This window comes from Poeciliopsis prolifica, unplaced genomic scaffold (assembly GCF_027474105.1).
Source record: "Poeciliopsis prolifica strain line A6 unplaced genomic scaffold, Auburn_PproV2 SCAFFOLD034, whole genome shotgun sequence".
Classification (NCBI taxonomy): domain Eukaryota; kingdom Metazoa; phylum Chordata; class Actinopteri; order Cyprinodontiformes; family Poeciliidae; genus Poeciliopsis; species Poeciliopsis prolifica.
Genome location: NW_026562409.1, coordinates 2,897,808 through 2,922,500, shown reverse-complemented (window position 1 = coordinate 2,922,500; position 24,693 = coordinate 2,897,808). Strand labels below are relative to the sequence as shown.

The 24,693-nt window shown below is 36.4% G+C and overlaps 2 protein-coding genes and 1 pseudogene across 2 annotated transcripts in view; 1 reads left to right on the top strand and 2 right to left on the bottom strand.

Annotated features, from left to right (window-relative positions):
• The window catches only part of cacng2a (calcium channel, voltage-dependent, gamma subunit 2a), a 54,015-nt gene extending 46,815 nt beyond the window's left edge, over nt 1–7,200 (bottom strand). The window contains exon 1 of the mRNA XM_055052187.1: nt 5,760–7,200. Coding sequence (XP_054908162.1) covers nt 5,760–5,985 — 226 coding nt within the window. The 5' untranslated portion in view covers nt 5,986–7,200. The remainder of the gene's footprint in view (nt 1–5,759) is intronic.
• Nucleotides 7,201–9,602: 2,402 nt separating this feature from the next.
• apol (apolipoprotein L) lies at nt 9,603–14,843 on the top strand. The gene is made up of 4 exons (XM_055051711.1): nt 9,603–9,832; nt 11,634–12,227; nt 12,874–12,993; nt 13,544–14,843. The coding sequence occupies exons 1-4, from the start codon at nt 9,819–9,821 to the stop codon at nt 14,508–14,510; spliced, it is 1,695 nt and encodes a 564-aa protein (XP_054907686.1). The 5' UTR covers nt 9,603–9,818; the 3' UTR covers nt 14,511–14,843.
• Nucleotides 14,844–16,058: 1,215 nt separating this feature from the next.
• LOC129374035 (uncharacterized) lies at nt 16,059–20,791 on the bottom strand (annotated as a pseudogene).
• Nucleotides 20,792–24,693: the final 3,902 nt, after the last annotated feature.

Genomic DNA, 24,693 nt, shown 5'->3' with positions numbered 1-24,693 from the left:
TTTGCAGCAAGTCGCCTGCGTTTCTCCAGCTGTTTCAACGCATTTCTTTAATCTAAGGAGCTTAAACTACCTCTAATCAGACCTACTTGCTTTTTAAGACCCAATTTCCTGCACAGGAAGTCGTTTGAATGAGGATTTAAATGAATCTGACCCCGGTAAGCGAACGCAGCGCCCCTGATTTTCCACTCCCATTCCTCCTTCAGGGCTGAACGTCATCCATGAATCACAAATAACAAATCTGGGTTAATTTCCGTCCTAAATGCACGACATGCAGTTCGAAGGAAGAGCTCGATTGTGCCGATGCAAAAACACAGCGAGCTGAAAGTGTGAGGAGTTTTGATGTCATCCTGACTCTGGCTTGTTTTGTTTGCTGGTTAAATAACGACTTGGCCTGGATAAAGGCCGGTCGCTGCCGCAATTACAGTCCAGATGTGATTAATCCTGCGAGCCGCACAATAACAACCGCATTGTCTCACATCTGAAGAAAAGTGGAAGATACATAAAGGAGATTATCTGGTGTAATTAATGTCCATTAATAGTTTATTAGATTCAGAAATGGGTAGAGCATTCAAACATTTTACTCTAGTAAGAGTAGCACATATTGATCAAATTATCAATCATTTACTATTTGAAAGTTACATAATCAAATGGACCAAAATATACATGAGTGGAAATTTTGATATTTTATGGACCAAAATGACAATAATTTATATAAGAAACAAAAAGTAACAAAATCAGACAAAATAAAATGTTTCCAAATGAGTTTCTTTCAATAAAAATCTTTGTTTGTGTCTGGTGGATTTTTGGTTGAAACATGGTTTTTATTCAGTGGGTAAAAAAATCCAGAAACGTAAGAGTAAAACAATACAGTGTACTCACATTTTTTCAAAAAGTTACTCAAGTAAATGGAACTAGTAACTACAGAACTCTGATTATATTAAAAATAGTTAACAGTTAAATAGTTAAAATCCACCTGATCTTCTTTTCAGTGTTGTAGTTTAGCCGCCGTCCAGCAGAGGGCGCCACTGGTCATCATGCAGCGAAAAGCAGTGACGCAGAAACGAACCGGAAAGAGAAATGATCCAATCAGAGTCCGGAGCTAAATGTAAACACGCTTTATGCGGTTCTGGTTTGAAATATAAACGTAACAGAATATTTACTGTAGTTCTCGTTGCATTGGCAGATTATTTCACTCACTGCTATTTCATCAATATCAAGGAATTATTGACTTTTAGCAAACTCCTATATTTTGCTGAAGAGATGCTAATGAGCTAGTTTTGTGTTAATTCAAGTAAGACATTTGGGCTATAAACACAAATTTAGAGTCATGTTGCTGCTTTCATGATAAAAGTGATGAAAGTCATAAATGTCAAAACTACAACATTAAACAAACTATCTGCAAAATGTTTTTCTTCCTTTTAGGGCCATTGTTTGTTAAATTTACCTGCTATAATCCTTAGAAATAAAATTAAATTAGAAGCAGGTGAAAAGCTGATTGGTCTCGTTAGCTTTTGGCTCTTTTAGATAAGTGGTACCAGTCTGACCAGAACAGAACCTCACTGGGTAAATTGAGAGCGTAGTGCTGCTTGTTTTTTTAACAGCATATTTGGACGACACCCCACAGCAACTCGATCGATTGGAACTTATAACCCAGGTTTGCAAAGCTTAAACGTCAGCTGACAACTCTCATTAAGCTCCATAATATTTAATCCTCTCCAGAAAAATCCATGATGTTGCATCATCACCTAACCCTTACCCTAACACTTACCCTGACCCTTACCCTAACCCTTACCCTAACATAACCCTAACCCTTACCCTGACCCTTACCCTATCCCTACCCTGACCCTTACCCTAACCCTTAACCTAACCTAACCCTACCATAACCCTAACCCCTAAATGTTGAACTTGTCTAAATGAATTTAGACAAAAACAAAAGTAGGACTAAAGACTCACAATTAATCAATTAATCGGATTAAAAATTGTTTATGAATGTTTAAAAAAATACTTCGAAGAACACAAAACTCAGCTGTTTCTGCTTTATTTAATAAAGTACAGGACTACATTCTTGATTATATTTTGGATTAACCGATTAATAATCGGATGCAAAAGGTGCTTAATAGAAAATCATTTTGTTTAAAGAATTTGAACTGGGTGAAACTAAAACTATGATACCTGAGGAGTTTTGGGGAAAGTTTTTTTAAATGCAAAATGTATAATGTGACATTATCTGAGTTTCCATTGAAAACATTGTTGATATTATGTTGAGGTTGAAAATACACAATTTCACAATTTCCACTGAATAAGAAATGCAATTAAAATCACACATAAATAAGTTTGCTCACGCAATTTCATGATCCTGCTACTATTTCCTGTCTACGTCTTCTTTGACGTTTCTGCCTGTAGTAATATTCTCTTCTTGATGATGTGACTCCTGTAATGCGATAAGAAGTTGTTTCTATTGCAGTTTTGTGAAATACGCCAATTATGATACGGCTGGAAAACAACCTAATCCGAATGCAAAAACATTTTATTGAAAAATCTGAGTGCAAATTTATTTTCATAATTTCAATTTGTGTAATTTTATGGTTAAATCAAACACAGCTTCTGTTGCTCTTTCAGCAAACAGCCTTTTTTGAATTTGTATAATCCAGTTAACGATGAATCAAATACTAAATTTGTTGATGAATATTTCAGTTATTGATTAATCCGATTAATCGTTTTAGCACAAACTTAAAAAAGGTTTTCCTGCAGACCTGAAACACTGCAGCCTCACAAGGTTAAGTTTGTCTCCTCCCTACAGAGTCATGACAGGAAACGCTTCTCCTCCGTCTGACCGGGCGACCCTAGAGGTCGTCTGGAAACCTGAGCTCAGGAGGCGAGGCTGGAGACAGGTCAGAGGTCACATGACAGCCAGTACTGCTGTCATCATGGCTGTCAGGCAGGTCAGCAGAGCATCGCTGCACCTCTACAGTCACACGACGTTTAGCTCCAGACGCCAGAACACAAAATCTTACCAAGTATTTCTGTCTGGTTTCTACTGCAAATATCTTAATAAACTTAAAATAAGACAAAACAAACTCACAAGTAACTTTTCATCAAGACACAGGAGCTTATTTTGACTAAATAAATCCTTAATATTGATGAACAGATTTAGTTCCACTGGCTGATTATTTCATTTATGATGTGAGAAAATGTTGAACTCATACTTTTTTAAATTAATATTACTGAATTATTGACTCCCCGATTTTTCTTAAAAGTTACTTGTGAGTTTGTTTTGTCTTATTTACAGTGAAATAAGATATTTGCTCCAGAAACCAGAAATTCTTAGTAATATTTAATGGTTTTGGAATAAATTTGCCAATCCTGAGTCATAGCAGCTTCACCTGCAGCTTCCCTTCATTAGAGTAAAAATATTACACAATAAATCCTTATGAGATTAATCCATATTTGCCTGTTTAATCTGGCTAAATTCACGGTTCCAGATTGCTTTAATAATCCAACACTGAATTGTTTCACTGCTGAGATAAAGAATCTACAAGTCAGGATTTTTACAACTTGAGTTTTGTAAATTAAAAATGCATTTAAACAATTAATATGATTTCTTTCTACAACCAACAGAAGATTTTAAACGTACATATCTAACTTCCTAAATGCAAAGTTTTGCTTCAGTTTAGTTGCATGTTTCATACTAATAAATAAATAAATAAATAACTTTTACTGGTCAGATTTGGCTGTTAAATGCTCAGTTAATAAAGTTTTCATCGCTTCATGTTTCCCTGAGTTGTTTTTTCTCTTATATGAACTTTGGGAACATCAATAAATGTTAAAATCAGAAACTTATTTTCACTTTGAATCAAATCAGCATCATGAATGTCCTTAACGGGTCGGTTTTGGCAGAATTTAGTGATAAAATGAGCCATTAACAAACTGATGAAAGTGTTTCTGCAGTCGATGAAACACAATTAAATAATAAAGAAAATTTTCTTGCTGATTTAATGCATTTAAAAACTGCTTTGATTTGATAGCAAAAATAATATTAATAACATAATTGTTATATTAGGGTCCTATTTATATTTCCTTCAATCAGCTCTTACATTGTCTGCAATATAAAATCAACTAACATTTAAAATATGGTTTTTCTTTTATTCCCAAAAGATCACAATATGTTAATTTCACTGAACTGAGGGGAAAATTGATTCTTTGGATTGAAAACTTTAAACTCATTTTCATTTCAGGTCGAATTTGTTGTAGGATTTAAACTATCATTTAACAAAATGGTAAAATATTACATCTGACAACTTCTCATATTGATGTAATTTGACAGATAAAACCTGATTAGATTCATTTAAGCACAGATATTTTGGGTTAAAATGTTATTTCCGTCCCTCCAACTCGAACTGAACGGATTCGTTTGTTTCTAAAACTACAAATAAAAATAGTGCAGAAAAATTTACGTTATTTGATCAACAAACTTCTTCTGATTGCTGATTATAGAAAATCTATCAGAGGGAATCCCAGTGAATGGGAGGAAGCCCAGACGGAGCAGGAAGTGAGATTTAAATCAAGCTGCACAGGAAGCTAATGGCCAGGCTGATAAAGATTAAAGTGAGTTTTTCTCTCTTCTTACAGACAAAAATCCTCTAAATCCTCAAAATGAAGTTGATATTTTCTGGATTCTTTCATTCAGAGATAAAAAAATAAACCCTAATATTTATACTTTGCTACAGGATTTGTGTAACTTCACAGGATGTTGCTGCAAAGTTATTTACAAGCACATTCTCCTTAACTTCCTGCTTGTTATGATCAATATTTACATTTCACAACAGATGCATCTTCACTACAAAAAGATCAAATATTACCAAATAGCTTTGGTCTAGTTTCTACATAAAATACTTAATATTGATATTAAAAAACAGATTATTTCACTCATAACATGGACATAAAGTTTGGAACAAGAACTTCTTCATCGATACCAAGGAATTATTTACTTCTTTATAAACTTTTTATCTTGTTGAAATGTTACTTCTGGGTCAGTTTTGTTTAATTTCAAGAGAACTAACATATTTACTCCACAAAGAAAATAAAAAGTGCTTGTTAAAATTAAGTGTTTTTGCAGGGGAGTTAGTTGGTTGTACTATAAAATATGTGTCTGGAAAACATGTCAGGCATTCATAAATACAAACAAAAGCAACAAAAAAAGAGAAAATCAGAATAAGGTAACAGAACCGCACACTTTAATCTAGTTTCTGTTACACTTGAAATACGACAAAACTGACCTACGTGTAACTTTCCACAAGAGAAAGCAGCTTGTTTAAGTCAATAACTCTTTAATCTGGATATTAAAACAAATATTTGCTCCACTGGAGATAATTTCTCCCAAGTGAAACAATCTGCAGGTGAAGCAGCACTTTTTAAATCAAGGTTAAGGAGTTAAGCTCTTATTTCTTGCTGAAAAGTTCATTTTAAGTTATTGTCTTATTTCAAACATAGAAACTACAAAACTGCATCAAATGTGCTTGGTGGATATTGTAGTTTTCAGTGGATTGTGCCATGAATCTCCAGTATGTGTCTGGAAAACCCATCATGAACACCAGCAAAAACTAAATCTGAAAAAACCAACAGAAAGAGAAAGAAGCAGGAACTGATATTTGCTCGGACTTTGTTGTTTCTGCATCGACTTGCAGAAGTGAAACTACCAGTTGCGCGAACATCCCGGAAGCTGCGGAAGCGGAAAAGTTTGAGAGCCTCTGGCTTCCTACCTTCCAGGCAGCAGGTCCTCCACAGGCCCGAGTGGGTCATCACCTCCTCGTTCTTCTTGCTCGTCTCGTTCTCGCTCATCGACTTGGTCCTGCAGACGCCGCGGGAGTACAGCCAGTAGTCCGTGCCGACCGCGATGGTCATGAGGCTGAAGGCCGCGAAGGCGCCCACCGTGGTCAGCAGCATCTGGACTCCGCGGTCGAACAGACCCATGTTTCCGCATTCCATGAAAGGGGGACCCCCTTTCCTCTTGATGTACAGGAAGTAAATATTTGAAAATTTGCGGGACCAAACCAAGCCGAAAAACCGGGCGAGACTCGAGCGGAAGGAGAGGGAGGAAGGAGGAGGAGGATGCGGTAGGAACCTTATGGTTGCGTTGGGTGAGGACCTCCAAAAGAGAAAAATAGACCACTAAATTTAGAGTTTATGCAGAGGAAGAGGCAGGGACGTCTCTTCCTCTTCTGTGGGTTTCACTTGTTCCTCTAGCAGGAAGCGGAAAATGCCTCGGCCTGGAGCTGCAGAGGAAGCCCCCACTTGCAGCGAGAAAAGCTGCAAATGTGGATAAAAACACGGAGTTACAGTTGAAGCCTGAAGAGGCTGAAAACAAACCTGGAGCGGGATTCACATGAGATCAGCATCACTTCACTGTTAGCTAATATCACTAATAATTATTATATTCTAGAGGGTTGGTTAGTGGGTCATAAATGAATGACGGAAGGCATTTCTCTCGTTTTAACAGAAGAGAGTAAACAATTCAAGTCCTCTTCCCAGGAACAATCTGTCAAATCAACACGATGGAAATGAGCAAATCAAAGATGAACTAATTCATCGACAGGCCAGGAAAACAGAAAATACCAGAAATAATAAGAATGGAGTGAGGGAGGGGGGAAATAATAAAAAAATAAAAAAATAAATAATAATTAACCGCTCAGATTTTCCTTTTTTCTAAAATTTTGGTCTCCAGTTTCCATATGGAGCCTTAGAGCTCTGGGCAGGTTTCCGCCGAAAATGGGGGTCTGCGGTCAGAGGAGGCTCGGCCGTCGACGATCCGGAGAGAGCGGGGCGCATCCGGCAAGGCAAGCCGACCATCACTCGACATAAAGCCGACAGAAGAGCCAGGAGGACGGGGAGTCAGAGTGGGCGCCGATGGAGGAGGAGGAGGAGGAAGATGATGCCGCTGCTGCTGCTGCTGATGATGATGATGAAGCCGCCGCTGCTCCGGTATCCAAATTCACCGCGGCGGGATCACACCCAGGACAGTCCCGCTTGTGTAGTAGCCCTTGCGCCATGTATTGGGAAGAAGAAGAAGAAAAAAGAAAAAAGGAGCTCGAATGAACGTTGCAATGCTCCCCCTCCTCTTCCTCTGGTTCCTCCTCCTCTTCTTCCTCTCCTCTTCCTTTGCGCTCACGGATGGATGCGGGTTTGCTCGCTTTTGCAGGAAGAGAGGAGGAAGGAAGAGAGAGAGAGAGAGAGAAAAAAAAACTATATTACACAATCAGGAGAGGGAGACGGTGCTGGTGTTGTCACGATGTGCGCGTTCACACGCTCACTTCGGCTCCTCTGCGCTCAGTGGCAGCAGTTTGCGGAAGCCGCTCTGCAGCATAAAAAATAATAAATACATCTGCTGGGGGGATTTTCTCCTCTTCTTCCGTTTGACTTTTTTGGTAAATAGTGAATTAGTGGGTGAGATTTACGCATTTCTGGATCCAATTGTTGCAGCGTGCTCTCTGAGTCACATCCAACTTCATTTACTTCCTACCAAATAACTAATAAAACCGCAAATATGAAGAGAAATGCAAAGATTTTCACTTTATTCAGGCATTCAATGTTTAATCTGATGATATAATGTACATTTGTATCTTTGAATGTCAGATATAAGTCGCTGTTTCAAGCAGAGTGGTGCTGAAAGGACAGCTCCCTGCAGGCCCCCTCTGTGGACTCTGTCTCCCTCTGCTGGCCACATATCGTAACTACAACAGCTAAAAACAGCCCTCTTGTCCTTAAAAATCTGATTTTCCTCTAACGTTAAACAAAATATCTCAATAAATCAATATCATAGTAGTCCTATTAATGCTGAAATACTTTATATAACTTATATTTTAACTAAAACATTTCAGTGAAAGCAGCAAATCCGCCTCTTGGTACTGGAACAGAATGTTCTCTCTCATTTACAACAAACTGCAGCAACAATCATCTGTAAGGATAAAATCATCTTCATTTTGCTTAGTGACTTTTTTTTGATTGGTTGTGATTAAATTTATTTTAAAAAGGCGGCAAAATACAGACGGAGACGAAAATATTTTGATAAACTCATAAAACAGAAAAAAACAATATTTGAAACACTGATCAGAATTTACCTTTCCTGCCTTCCTTCTTTCCTTCTTTCCTTCCTTCCTTCCTCCCACACTCACATACACACATACACACGCACGCACGCACGCACGCACGCGCGCGCGCACACACACACACACCCACACACACCCACCCACACACACACACACACACACACACACACACACACACACACACACACACACACACACACACTCCATGCATCCTGCAGCCAATCCCCAGATGACCTCTGGGGTCAGACGCTGTTACTTGAGTAACTTTAGTATTTTTACTACACTGTCCTTTTTACTTTTACTTGAATATTTTTATTATGAGTAAAATTTCTGGATTTTCTACCCATTGAATGAAAAACAAAAATGTTTTGACTATAAATCCACCAGACAGACACAAACCTGCAGTTTTTGTTAGAAGAAAGAAACAGATTTGGAAAAAATGTTTTGCCTGATTTTATTTTATTTTTGTTACTTATATAAATTATTGTCATTTTGGTCCTAAAAATACCAAAATACCCACTCAAGTTTTCATTTTGATCCATCTGATGATGTATTTTTTAAATAATAAATGATTAATAATTTGATAAGTTACTCAGTACTTCAGTTACTTTTTACCAAATACTTTTTTATTCGTACTTGTGGAATTTCTTGCATGATTACTTCTTACTTTCACTTGAGTACAAATAAAAACAAAATGCTACAAGTTCCTTACATTTGAATCTAATGTTATATTGTTGATAAACTCGTCAAGCTGCCAGTTTAATCCTCCCTGAATCTCTCCATCGTTCAGTTCTTCCTCTGTTTTTCTCCACTATCTTCTCTTTCTCTTTCATGGTTCATGTGCAAAGAAACACTTTGGCAGAATCTGCGGCGCCCTCTAGCGTTGGCAATTTGTAACAGCTACTTCCTGAATCTTTTAAAAAGTTTTAAGCAAACATTTGGAGACTATTTTCAGATAATATTGCTTTTATGTTGTTTTTTTTTTACTGTGTAACATTACTAATGGCACCTGTTTATTTTCAAAAACCTGAACCACCTTTAGGCATGCACAAGGTGAGAAAATTATGATACATGCCCGTTTACTGTCAGCCGGTGGATGACTTGGGAAACGTGGGCGGGGTTTTTCTGCTCATGTAAAACTGTCAGAACAATGTAACGTTTTTATTTCATGACAGCGTGACAGTAATTCAACAAAACATCATAAAACTGAATAAAATCTGTAGACTCCGCTTTGCGCCGCTTGGTGAGCCGGCTGACAAATGGGGCGCACCCAGAAAGTTATAAAAGCTCAAATGGTTTCTAATAATGACAATAAACCGGGTTTTTGAGCGGAACAAAGAGTCCATTGAAATATTGAATGGGAGGAACCTTTTCTGTGATAGGTTGTCGGAGTGAGCTGCTTTTATCTGATTGGCTGTTGGACTTTCGCTGGTTCGCGTTGGACTGAAAAGTCGCTTTGTTTTCATCTGTTGCTCAGCTGAATACGGCGCTGAACGGGTTAACGCGGTGGGTGCGGTTCAACCTGCTGATGTGGAGGAACGAGAAACGAAACCGAGCTCAGATATGCAGGTCAAAGCAGAAACTTTCTCACAGAGGCTCAGTTTACAGGCTCAGCTCCACAACTCCGCATAAAATCTTCTGTCCACTCGGAAAATTCAGTTTTATTCATGCAGGAATAAAACAAAACCTACAGGAAGTGGAGAGAGAGGAGAAAATATGTCTGCAGCAAGGTAAGAGAAGCGCACAGACAAACTGAACTGAACTGAAAATGACAGTGAATAAAATGTCGCATCTTCACAAACAAACAACCTGTCGATTTTTACACACCTCGTCCTTTACTCAGCTCTTATCGCGTATTTAACGGTTTTGAAATTAATTAAAATACAGTTTAAACTCTTCCTATGGAGAAGAAAAAGCGCCACATGTTTCTAGTAACTCAATGACGAATTAAAAGGATAAATATTGAAGTTTTATTTTTAGATTAATTTGGGACAAACTTTGATCTGAGCTCAGTTCAGTGAGTTTTGGAGACATCTAGTGGTCAGTTCCTGGAACTGAGCGCGATTAATGCAAACAAACAAGTTTATATTTCAGCAACAAAACGCGTCATTCAAAGGGCTTTAAATCATGAAAATATTACATGGCAGCGGTTTATAGAGGAATGTGGTGAAAAGTTGGAATAAATGAACCATCCTGTTGTTGAAACTCTAGAAGCTTCGCATGTCTAAAATGCCTCTCATGTTTTAACATAACCAGTTTTCAGACAGTCAGGAATAGAAAAAAAGCTTTTATAAGACAAGGAAGTGAAGAGATGGTTTGGAGAATTTACTCTGCAGCCATTTCCAGGTTATTCAGTTCATCTTTACTGTATTTACTGCAGTTTATTCATGTGTTGTTCACATGTAAAATCATTTACTTTGACTTTATTCTTTCCACCACGTCACCAGTGATGCAGAGTTACATTTATCCACATTCTCTTTACCAGGATAATGTCTAAACAGCTTCGACTGAGGATGTTTTGATTTGGTAATGGCTGCAGATAGTGGAGATTCATCACAGATGATGGAAATCTGTAGCTATTCAAAAAAATGTCACTTGAACAGAACCATCTTCCAGTTTTAGATATTTGGAGTCTTTGGATGATCTGCAGCTTTAGGAGCGTCTGTTGTTTGCTTTATTTGCAAGAGTAAAATTACTAAAATAATAAATGTTAACACTTTTTATTGCAAATTTAAAAATTTATGTTTGGAAAGAAAAATAACTCAATAATACTTTTCGTCAAAATCATTTTAATTTTGATTAATGTTTTCAAGAGCTGATGGAGCCATAATGTAAAGATAAAACCCATTACATTAATCAGTCCCTCTAGATTTTTTTTTACCCCCAGTGCTTCTAATTTAGAAATATTTGCCAGGAATTTTGCAATATTTTCATGTAAGTGAACCCAGGTGTCATTGTAGGTGGAAAAAAAAGTGCTAAATTTCTGCCCCAAAACTAAGAAATGTTACAATTCATCTAAAAAATAATAATAATAAAAAAACTGAAAAATTCTCAGCTACAAAAATCAAGAATTTGATAAAAAGAAGAAGAAAGGAAAAAAAAAAACCCAGAAACTTTCTAGCAAAAAAATTCTGACTTTCCAAAGTAAAAAATGTTTCACCCTTTAGTCTCAGAAATTTCCAAGGTTTTTAAATCACATTTTTGATTCTTTAAATTCAGAAATTTTCTTGTTTCTTCCTAGAATATTTCTGAGAACTCCAAAAATGTTTTGGTATAAATGCACCAAAACATTGAAAATGCACCAAAACATGTTTTCTCCTACATATTATGATGTTTCTAAGTTATTTAAGTGCCCAAAGGTCTGTATTATCATTATTATTATTATTGTTTTCTTTATCGCATTGGCGATAAAGAGCATTATCGCCAATGCTCTTTATATGCCGTTGTAAAAACATCATATTTATTGTTTGAACATGTTATTTATCTCTTAGATTGTCAATTTTTACATATAACTTGTGTTTCGCGCCACAGGAAGGAGCTAGCGGCGGCTTTGAGCCGCTACGTCTCAGAAACTCTGGCCTCCATGCAGCTGGCCAGCGGATTCTGTGCCATGTTCTCCAAATGGATGCTGTGGAGGGAAACTGAGTTGGAAATGATGCTGGACATCAAAGACAGAGCGGACAAGGTGAACCTGGACTTCAGCCACGTCACTCAGTCGGAGCAGAAAGGAAAGGCGTTTGTGGAGTACATGAAGAACAAGGTGAGCGGTCTGACGGCGGACAGCCGGCTGGCGGAGCTGCAGAGCGAGCTGGCGGTGGTGCTGAGCGACACGCTGGACGGGCTGCAGAAGCTCGCCTGCTTCCTGGACGCGGTGGAGAAGCTGGCGGTCACTTCGCTGCATGTCTTCGCGGAGAACCAGACGCTTCAGCTGCCGGGAGACGTCGGCGCCGACGGCGTCCAGGCGGTCGTCACCGCCGCGCGTCTCATCTGCCCGCTGCTTCTGGTGTTTAAGAGAGATGACAGCGTTTTCTTCCTGCCTAAACTCCAGAATGTGGATGTGATGGCTCACCAGCTGGATCGATACATCCAGACCGCCAAGAAGATCTGTGACAAGATGGAGAAAAGGTAACAAAGTTCAGATCTGGAACGAGAACAACCAGAATCCTCCACACGTTTAATTTGGATTGAACACCAAGTACTGCATCACTTATGAAGCATTATTTTATTTTCACATGTTGCACAATTTTATTTTTTTCCTTTCCTTCCATATATAACATCCATATTTTTATATCAATTGACTTATTTATCATTATTTAATTCAATTATTTGACCTGCCTTTGAAAGTTGCTATTTTTAACATTTTGTTATTTCTTTTATGCACAACGACAAGTGTGTTACTGTTGCTTTATCATCCAAAAACCACTCGCTGCATTCTTGTTGGTTGTGCAGGAGGCTCCACTAATGCTTTTCAAAGATGCATAGTTGTGTAATGTGGATTTGTTGACAACGGCTCATTCTGACCTGAGCAGGTTAAATTCTCACTATTTCAGAATGAGTTTGTGCAAAAAATGTAGTGAATGTATCTTTACTGGTTTAAGGAAACACAATAGGTCATCTTTTAAACTTCCTTTAGCAAATAAAAAATCTAATGTGTGCATTTGGATTCAGCCTGTGAACTCACTCGTCTCCGCTGTGAGTCTCTATCAGTTTGACGTTTCTGATGTCCTGAACTACGACTTGCTGTTAAAACGTGTCACTGTGTCTTTAACAGCTGCTTCAGTGACGTTTCCTTAAATCTGGTCGGTGAAGCTCAGGTGAACCTCGGCGAGGATTTACCTGAAAATGATGTTCAGAGGATGTTGGATCACATCAACCAGCTTCATCAAATCAGGTTTGTGATTTCATCCCTGAATGGCAACAAAAGATCAACCTGAGGAAAAACTAGAAGTTTCATTTCAACCCATGATTTAATTTTTTCATATTGTGGTGTTTATTAACCCTTTAGCTGTTGGTGTCCAATGGGACAAGTCTAGTTTGTTTGAATTCACTGCCTTTAAAGGGTTAACTGTGTTTGTTTTTATACATATTTATGTTATTGTAAACCCCATAAAATTGTAGAATAAAGTCATACAAGAATAAAGTACTAACTTTATGAAAATTATGCTTGTATTATTCTCATAAAATTAGTACTTTATTCTTGTACAACTTTATTCTGTAATTTTATTCTTTTAAATAATTTCGTACTATTACCCTAATATCTTTAATTCATTTGTTATTTTTTTGTCTCCAAAATGTGAAAACTTGCCTTGAAAATTCTTGAAAAGTGTTTGAATTTGTGAGAAAAGAGTCTAAAGGACAGTGGAGGATATTTCACTTCCTGTTCTAAATAATGAATACTGAGTGAAAATGTCTACATTTTCTGTTCTCTTTTCTGGTCTCAGGTCGGATCCAAACTTTCGGACCGTGTTCCTCTTCCAGGACGAGTCGCATCACGACTTCACAGAGGAGTTCAGCAAGCGCGAGCCGCGGATGGCGGCGTTCCTGAGCGAACTGGAGGCCAACGCCGTCCAGCTGGACAGCATGAACAAAGGAGCCAAGATCTCCAGCGTGGTGGGCAGCTCCGTGGGCGCCGTCGGTGGCGTCCTCTCCATCGTTGGCTTGGCGTTGATCCCGGTCACGGCCGGAGTGTCTCTCGCTCTGACCATGACCGGGATCGGGATGGGGGTCACCAGCGGGGTCAACAGCATCGTCACAACCGCCACTGAGGTGGGCGTCAACCGCACTCACCAGAAGAAAGCCAGCGAGGTTTTCCAGAGCTTCATGGACGACGTGATGAAGCTGCAGGAATGTCTGGAAGAGGTGATGCAACAAACAATCACCAAAATGGAAACCAGTGGCATCGATGTAGTTCTGGGAGCTGGGAAAGTTGTTTTTAAAGTGGGGACAGTCGGGAGAAGTATTGATTCCATCGTTGATTTAGCTTCTGCTGCGAAACTGTTAAAATCCGAGGAGGTTGTGGCCAGCGCTGGAAAGGCAGTGGCTCAGGAGGGGAGCGCTGTGCGGAGCCTTCCCCGCTTGGCGTCGGACATCCCGGATGTGGGTCAGGCCGCCGTTAAAGGATCGCTGGCCGCCTCCAAGTCGGCCAGAGCCGGCCTGATCGCCGTCAACGCGCTCTTCCTCGGCATGGACATCTTCTTCATCTGTAAGGACAGCATCGGTCTGGCCAAAGGCAGCGAGTCCGTGGTGTCGCAGTTCATCAGGGCCCGGTCCGCTCTGTGGAGCTCGGAGATGGAGTCATGGAGGAAGATCCACCAATCGCTGAGCGACGGCCTGCCGACGTCCGGGAAGAAGGAAGCCGTGCTGGAAACACCTTTTTACCAAGACGCTGGTTTGGGGAACGAGGAATAAACCGCTAACGCTTCATCTGAAGGGTTGTGCATAAAACTGACATGACTCTGTCATAAACATAAAACTGAATGAACATGAAGGAGTCAAATGTTTGACTGGTGTGAGGAGTCATTTGATAATTAATGACACTTAATGCAAAGTTGAAACTTCAAATGCACTTTTAATGCAACTTTCCATTAAAAGTGTCATCATTTACAAACTGTCACTAACAAAAAACTTACATTTTATAGGATTGTATCTTACTGTCATCATCCCTGACATGTTGCAGAGATATTAAATGTGCTGCTAATCCTGTGATTTATGGTGAAATTAAAAGATTTAAATTCTTTTAAATTGTTTTTAATGTGTTTTTTTGTTCATCCTTAAAGTGTAATTTCTGCAATTGAATTCAAATTCAGAACATCTCTTTTTTTAAGAAAATAATATTTTCTGTCCATTTTGATATTCATTAAATGCTAAGAAGAAAATATTTACAAATGGAGCATCACAGTTTTCACTATAGTGTTTCACTTGATTCAAGAGCTGGAAAGAATAATATTAAAATGAACACTTTCTCTGATTTTACTCTACAGGTTTATGTTTGAGTAAAATTAACATTGTTCTTTTATTCTATAAACTACTGACATGTTTGTGAAATTTAAAGAACAAATTTAGTATGTATTTGCAGAAAATGAGAAATGTTCAAAATAACCAAAAGATGCAGTGCTTTCAGTAAAGCAAAGAAAACAAGTTCATATTAATTTATAAACAAGACCTTTTTTTTAACTCAAGAAGAGTTCAGAAATCAAGATTTGGTGGAATGAGCAGGTTTTTAATGAGGTTCAGTGCAGTTTTTCCAGAGCTGTATGTATAAATTATGATTAGAAATGTCTTTGGGTTTATTTCAGATGGAAAATAAAGGAGAAATAATGAAAACAAAAGGATAAAAATAAAAGAGTTAATAAAGAAGGATGAAAAAAACACTAAAAGTCTGCTTTCACACCTGCAGAAAGAGAGAAAAATACGTAATGTTTCTCCATATGAATATTCAGTAACGGTCAGAGCCACAGTCATCTAAAGAATATAAATATGGAAATCGTTCAGTGGAAAATATGTAAAATACCTAATTATAACCTGATAAGTGGTTAAATGTCAGCAGCATTGTTTCATTATTTTTCTCAGCTGTTGAACTGAATTATATTCATGCCATGAAACAGCTTAAATATGAAGTTTGGATGGTTATTTTATTGAGTTTATATTGTTAGATTTTAGTTTAAAATGAAAGATAAACTGTTGAACTTTCTGTGTTGATAACCATCTGACCACAGGATGTGAACGTGTCAGAATTCATGTCTTAGAAGAAGTCCGATATCTGCTGGACCCTGTGGGGAATATTTGCTCTTCAAAGACTGAAAAAGTTAAAGCTACAAACAAATTACTGCTTAGTTTGAATAATATGAAGCTCAGCAGTCTGATTACATAATTCTAACTTCATAATAAATTATAAATATTTAAGATTTCTCCAAATCAAAGAAATGTCTATTGTCTAGAAACATGGATTTTTTGTTCAATCGAAATAGATTTTGTAGCTTATTAAAAATGCCTGATGTTTTGAGTTATATTACCTGAACTCCAGGTGGATTTGAGTCACTAATTTAATAATGAAATTACAAAAGACTTGGCTCTAAAGTTTATCTTTAAATCAAACAACTTTGTTTGACTTGATGCTACTTAAAATCTTACAGTAAACATTAACTTTAACATTAATTCTTAAATTGGAAATAAGTTTTTTGTGTCATAGCTCTGCATTTTGTAAACTACTTTGGTCTTACCTCTCTTTAGATTTTCTGTGTTTTTTGCCTTGTTTATCAACTCGTATTTGGCTTCATCTGTCCATTAAATGAATGCTATCTAATTTATCCAGTTACAATATCTGATACATGATATGAAAAGCAATAAAACATAATTTCAACAACAGTAAATTAATACATAGACATAAAATCAAGCGGCACATTTCTCTATTTGGTTTAAAAGTTACATGAACAACATGAAAAAATAAAGTTTATGCAAAAGCACACAACCTTCCCATGCTTTTTGTTATTTATATTTACACAGTCAAAACTATTCAAAACAACATAAACACAAAAATCTTGTTTAAGTCACAAACAAATGAACAAATCCAATTATTAAGTGGCTATTTTTAAAATTAAATGTTACAGAGAACAATTTGATTCTTGATCGATTAAGACACATTAATACATGAAGTCACAATCAATCATCAAACTGACTCCTCTTTGTTTTTTCATTTCAGTTAGTGAGAAAGTCTGAAAGTCATTATTAAAACACTGATCAGTATAATTATGGCCGATTTAGATCATTTTTTTCTGTCTACCTGTTAGAAGTTCCACTTTATTATTCTTTGTCCATCAGATAAAATGGCTGTGTGAAAATATTTCTGATTTCTTCTTTGGTCAGTTTGCTTTGACACAAAGAGTTACGGATCTTCTCCCACGACTCTATCTGTGAACGAAATAACGCAACTCTAGCTGTCAGGAACTTGGAGACTTTAGTCTTGCTGTCTTTGGCCACTTTCATGCTTTGTTTGGCAGCAGAGTAGACATCCCTGGCAGCAAATACAGCTCCAGGTGCGATACCAAGAAGTTCACTGGACAGAGCAAGAGTCTCTGCAACTACAGTCTGACCAATATCAGGAACATCTGAGGAATCAGGAACAGCTGAGTTATTAGGAACAGCTGAGGAATCAGGAATAGCTGAGGAATCAGGAACAGCTGAGTTATTAGGAACAGCTGAGGAATCAGGAACAGCTGAGGAATCAGGAACAGCTGAGGAATCAGGAACAACTGAGGAATTAGGAACAACTGAGTTATCAGGAACAGCTGAGTTATTAGGATCAGCTGAGTTATTAGGAACATCTGAGGAATCAGGAACAGCTGAGTTATTAGGAACATCTGAGGAATCAGGAACAGCTGAGTTATTAGGAACAACTGGAGGCGCGCTGGGTGATGGATTTCCATTTTCTTTCTGCTTCCCTGAAACCACTTTTATAAAAGCAGAAGCTACATTCATGACGGAGCTGACACCCATTACTATGGGATCTAATTTAGAAACACTCTTGCCTACTCTTACCAACATACCCATCTTACTTTGGTTCAGATTGACCGTTGAATGTTTCATCCCATCATTCAGAGAATTCTGGATCATTTGGAAATCCTCCATGAACATTTTTAAAACTTCATGTGCCTTTTTCTGATAAGTGCGATTAACTCCAACCTCTGTTAATGTGGTTACCACACTGTTGGCTTCACTTGCTAACCCCATCATTGCACCGGTAATTGTTAGGCCTGAAGACATGCCGGCTGTGAAGGGCATTAATGCCAAACCAGTAGCAGAGAGGACGCCTCCAGCTTTTTTTACTGAGCCCCCAGCCAGAGTGGAGATCTTTGCTCCTTTGTTCATCCTGTCTAACTGATCAGCACAGTGTTCCAGCTCATCTAAAGACGAAAGCATTGCATGCTTTTTATCATCAAACATAGTGACAAAATCAGATGAGGAGTGGCTCTGGAACAGGAACTCCACCCGGCAGTCCTCATCCATCCTGTGGAAGAAAATTTATTCTGCATTTGTAAGAAAAATAATAAATATTTTGTAAGGTCCTTGGTAATGAAAATCCATTCAAGAAAATTCACTATAGTACTTAAAACTTTTAATGTACACTGCAAAAACACAAAATGTTACCAAGTAATTTTGGTCCAGTTTCTATTGCAAATATTTTAGTACACTTGAAGTAAGACAAAACTTTTCAGCAAGATATAGGAGCTTGTTTTAAGAAAATAATGAATTAATAATGATTAAAAAGTACTCATGTCAATGTCAGATTATTTCACTTATAACACATTTTTAATATTGTTCACAGTATTTATGTTTCTATAACCGGATGTTAACAAAATGTAAAACCAAATTTATCCAGAGACTTTTACTGAAAAGATGCACCAAAATCAGCTTTTATTAAACCTTAAACCTGGCTAAATATAGCAAGCAAATCTTGTTCTTAATGGCCCTAATATAATGTATTTCCACTATTTTTTTGTAGGGAAAAAAAAAGTACTTTTTTGAATAAAGAAATTGCTAGAAAAAAAACTAAAATGTTTAGATTATCAGACATTTTCTACAAAAAACTTGGAAATTTTTTAATTTAAAATGTTCAAATTTTTTGTAGAAAATGTTCAGATTCTCTAGAAAATTTCTGAGATTAATCACAGCATTTTGGAATGTATCCTTTTTTTTCTTTCTACAGTGGCCGTAAAACACCCTATGAATGTTAATAATTGCACTATATTTGCTTGATTTTAGGTCAGTTTTATTGGCAACTATTTTAGAGTCTACAATTTTGGCCCACATGACACAAAGTTTGGACACCCCTGTTCTAAAGGCCCGTTTTGATGGCGTACAGGTGACATGTTGGAAAGAGCAGGAGATTCTTAAAGAGACAGAGACCAATTTAAATGTGTCAGTTATGGATATGATGAAAAGGTATTTCTGATACTTAGAACATTCTGATAATAAGGGAATGTAATGGTCATTTTATTGTGCTGTAAAAAAAATTCTATGTCTCTGAAAAATATATTTGTATTGCACTAAAATATGTAAAAATTACCTGATCTTGTCCAGTTGTTTAATTTGATTTGTCATCTTTTGCATGTTGTTTTCACACATATCATCAGCATCCACCACTATTTCCTTAGCCATTTCCAAGTACATCTCAAAGTTTGAACTGTGAAAGACAAAGTTACATTTCATGTTTTGGATTATTATTTCATTCAGAACAACAATATCATCGATTAATGATAAATTTAATTTTACCTTTCATCAAAGCTCAAGCATATTTTCTCGATGGTGTCTATGTAATTCTGCAGCTGGAATCCCAAAATCTCCACATTGTGAAGGTTAGGAACAAAGAAAGACTTTGCATCTCTTTTGAATTTAAGGAGGGGACGACAGATTTGCTGAGCTTTTACGATCACAGCTTGAACACCGTCATAGTCAAAGTTCTCAGGCAGGTAAACGATCTGGTTCTCAGTGAAAACTTGGGGCGAAGTGACAGCTAGCTTCTCCACTGCATCTAAGAAAGTGTTGAGTTTCTCCAGGCCTTCCAATGTACCTTTCAGCACATCAGCCAGTTCATTTTCTAGTTCTTGAAGTTTGCTCTCTTGATTTTTCTGGAACCTCCTCTTCATGCATTTACCAATCTTTTTCAATCTGCCATTTCCTTGGTGAAACTGGCATCAATTTTGTCAGCCTTTTCTTTGATATTTGTAATTTTTTTATGCTCTTTCTTTCTGCAATCATTCCATTCAGATAATTTCTTATCAAAATCTGTCGCTGTTGCCATGTAAGTCAGAGTATCGTTGATATACTGCCACAGGGATGTCTGTAGTTTCCACCTGGAGGACATGAAACTGTTTACAAAAACTGACAAACTCTGTTCTAATAATATGTGTAGCAAATATTTGTGTTTCTAATAGTTTTCAAACTATTCAGAATAGTTTCTTAATAATTTTTTTATTGATGGCTTCTACTTGGCGATGTTAGAAGCCATCAGATAACCATAATTAAACTGATGACATTGAATTAATTTAATTTTTGTTATTATTATTATTTTTTTATTATTAATGTTAAGGTATAACATTAATATTTTGCAGTTATTATAAAATAATCTAGACCAGGTTGGGAGTGTCTAAGTTTTCTTTAAACTAGAGCAGAATGACAATTAAAATTATTTTATGGTGATTCTGCAGTAACAGAAACTATAAGGTAATTCTATTAAGTTTCACATTTAACAATTTAAAGATATTTTTTTAATTAATTGTCTATAGTTAAACAAACTATAATGATTAAATATTTAATTATGTAATGGTACATTGTAATTACTTAAAGACGTTTTTATTTAATTGTGTCCCTTTTAATTCTCCATACTTTTTGATCAGAATAGGAGACAAGCCTTTTCTTTATCTTGAGAAAACCAGATTAAGAATTTATTAACAACATTTCACGGCTTCTTTAGATTTGAAAAAATATTATTATAGATTTTCAAAATGCATACATTTACGCAATTTTAATTCAAGGATTCCAAGTGAAAAAGTTTGATTAAATTAAACTTCTCTTAGTGAAATGTTTATTTATCTCTAATGTAAATAAAGTCTGTAAATTACCTTTCTGCAGACATTTTCTTTGTCACAGCAAATAGTCTTGATTTTCTTGAGGTCATCAAAGTTTCTGCTTGAGGTTCTTATTACTTAATGAACGTTGCTTGCACTTTCGGTCTGGTTATCTCGAGGCACACCTGCTGCTTTATTGTCTCATTTGCTTGTTTTATTATTGCTGCTTGGAGCAGTAAATTCTGCAAAAATGTTTCAATGCTGCTATTTTCCCCCTTCTGTAACTCTTGTTACTTTTAAGTCAAAACCCAAGCAGCATGTTGTAAAATAGCTTTGATAAAGTCACTGTGTTTTAAAGAACTTGTTTCTAAAAGGTCAAACACTGACAAACAGACTTTAAACACACTAACCAGTCTAAGAAGTTGAAGTAATAAGATATAATAAAAAGCAAAAGTATTTATCCTTTTAACATTAAACAAACAACATGTTTGACTGTATTGTAAGTGGAGTGACATGTCTGCTCCAAAAAAGTATTTCTCCCTTGCAAATTTATTTTGCGTTTTTTAGAACTAATAACAAACTGCAACAATAACCTTTTTCCTCATGGAAAAGAGAGGATGTCAAAATCATTTAATTTCATAATAAAATATCTTTAAATACATACATCAGCACCCTGTTGGTGCTAAAATTTTAAAAGCTTTTAAACAGAACCAGTCTGGTGACAAGAGGTCGGCTAAAAAATCTTACGGCTTTTCTCATTTGCTTTTGTACATTTCTATAATCATCTTTAATCTTCATTTGTAAAACACTAAGTGCATTTCCATGAATGATTTGAAGATTGAGCGACTAGTTTTGAGCATTTCAATTCTGTTCTGAGAAAATGACAGAAAAAAACGCCCAAACATTTCATCCACAGTTGTATCTGGGATTGGACTCATGTCATAAATTTATTTCTGAAGTTTACAAAACAATCGCAACCTTTTTATTTTTCTTAAGCAGAACCAGCAGTTTCATGGTTAAACATTCATATTTCATAAGGTTTCTAGTTTGGATGGGAGTGTTGCGGTCAAGGTCAACTGGAGGAATCTGCTGTTCATATAGATAAGATAAATTAAGGGTCAAAGATCTCCTAAATGACAATAATTGATTAGATTAGAGGATCATAACAAAAAAGAAATAAAACGGCTAGATTCCCTTTCTCATTACTTTGGCATTCAGTAAATTTTGGTAACTCTAAATATCCACAAGTGGGAAACGTTTTGCCTCATTTAATGTCAAACATTGATAAGAAGACTGTGATTTTTTTATATAAAGTGTGTACATTTATCCACTGCATCAATCTACAAAAATCAAAAGTGAAAGTATTAAAAGCCTGTCTGAGAAGAACTGCTTGTTTTTGTGAATTCGATAGTTTCTTCTGTTTGTGTACAGAAAAATTTCCTGTGAGAAAAAAAAGCTGACACCATAATGCAAGAAAATACCAGATTAACAAAAACAAGGCGATCGTGTCTCAGGATTATTATTGGAACTTATTCTGGAATCACCTAAATCTGAGTGAAATGGTGAATTTTGCTGAAGATGAAACACAACATAAAAGATGCATTATCAGGGTGCTAAGTTTAATATTTTTAGTATTAAAATATGCAGAAGATCAAAATTACATTGCACAAATACAGTTGACTTTGAAGAATAATTAGAATATTTTCACTCTGTGAAACATTCTTAGTTATTATTTTATTTTATTTTATTTTTAAGTAGAACCAGGAGTTATATAACATTCTTATTTCAAGTTTTCTAGTTTAGATTTGAGTATTGAAATTTCTAGGTCAGCTGGAGAAATCTGCTGTTCTTGTAGCTAAGATAAACAAAGGGGCAAAGATCTCCAATATGGCAGCAGTTTAGAAACTTAATGTCTCCATAGAAAAGAGAAATTGAAAAAGTAAAAACAGTAGCTTCAATGTATATAATAGTTTAACTTTTAAATAATAAAAAAAAAGACTTTCAGAAAACTGAAGCGCTGCAAATTTTAGTTTCCTTTTATAAAGCTTTCAGTGGCATTTATAGAGATCGATTTCACTTTTAAGTAAAAATGAAAACAATGTTTGTAAAACTAGTAAAATTAAGTAAAATAAATCAGATGAAGCAGACAAAGTACTCTTTGATATGCATTGTTATAATATAGTTTGGATGGAGTTACAATTTTTCTTTTCTGGAGTTAAAGACAGAGGACTATGATGTAAATTATATTAAAATTATCTACTCAGGTCAGAGTAAAATAAATTATTTTACTATTTAGAAAATATTTAATATAAGAGTAAAGGAAAGGTCAATAAAATTGATCTAGCATTTGAGTATAAGCACTCAACCTTTCAGAAAAACATGTTGGAGTGAAAGTTGTCACAGATATGACAACTTCCACACTCTGATAAGAGTTGGCTAAATAATCTACCAAACCAGTTTTATGTAAAGGATTTTGTTGAAAGTATAATAAAGCTTGATGTATAAATTAAATTTTTATTTGTTTCCTTTTTATTTATTCAACAAAAAACAAAGAGTTTGTGCATTAAACTTAAAGAAAATTAATCTTCTAAGCCACAGATTTTTTGGGGGGTCAAAGAAAAATATCTGTTGTAGTGAAAAGTGATACTGTTGATTTGATCTTTACCTAAATTCAAACTGTGAAGGTTGTTAAATAAAAATGAGCATCTCCCAGACTTTGGTCTTGAGGTGGAGTGCCCCTCCGGATCATGGATGAAGTTCTGCCTCCTGCCCAAGTGGAGGAGTTTTATATATCTATGTAGTGTTTTTCACAAATGCAGGAAACATGGAGTGAGAACTCGACAACTGGTGAGACATTTGCAGGGATCGTACAGATCTATTATGGTGGACACAGAGCTGAACCTAAAGGCTGTTAAAGCTTTAAAACTTTGCCTGCTGGTTTGTGATTAAAGACATCAGAGTCGGTTGATTCCACTCTGATATCCAGATATTTAACATCACACCATGCAGATTTTTCTTTTACTGAGAATGATTCTGTTAGTTATTTCTTGCTCTATTACTGATATATAGCATAACCCATGGTATATAGATAAAATGTTGGTGCCCTAAAAAGGTATTTCTCTAATGCATAGCTTTAAATGACTGTATAGCCAGTCACAGGTCAGTGTTGATCTGCAGCTGTTTTGCTATGATGTGCTATATTGTAGCTCTAGTGACCTATAAAAGTCTGTCGCTTCTTGAATTGCAGGTTAACAGTTTATTCTACTCCAACCAGACAATTTGTGCACAAAACTGAATAACTTTAAAGTACACTGTAACAGTATTTACACGGTGTTTGCTGAAATGGTCAAAACTTATTTGTCCTTCCCGGTTCAACACCTGCCTCTTACCCGTCTCTCCTTGACTCCTTTACATGAGCCTACAGCCCCATCTAGTGGCCAAAACCACCATACATTTATACATATTTGTCTCCGATGACGTATGAGGTGAGTGTCTTAAATACATTCGGTGCAGCAAGTTTTCAGACTCCTTTACATTTTTCACTTTTTGTTTCATTGCAGCCTAAAAAGTTCACATTATTTAACATGAATGTGTAGCTGACTCATCTGTTGCGTCTAATGGTAAAAAGAAACCTGCAGATAAGGACCATTGTAGTATTGCAGCCACCAGGGGAGGTTTATTAAACCAAGAATATTTTCAGCACAGCAGTTCTTGGCTCTTCTTCCCCACACACACCTTAGAGACAGTCACAAGAACGCAAATAACCACGTTGGCAGGAAAAACTCCATAAATGTCACTAACGTGGGAATTAAATACCCAATACAAGCTGCGCTAAACATAAAACAGTTTAATAATAATACATAACAAGTTGCGCTAACAAACATACGTTTCAGAATATTTTAATACACAAATAGAAAATAACTTTTTTTGTTCTTTCTCCCCAGCGCAGCTCGGCGCGAACACACAAGATGTGACGCAAAACAGGAAACAAGAAAATAAAAGCTTCTCCACCAAAATAAAACACAACT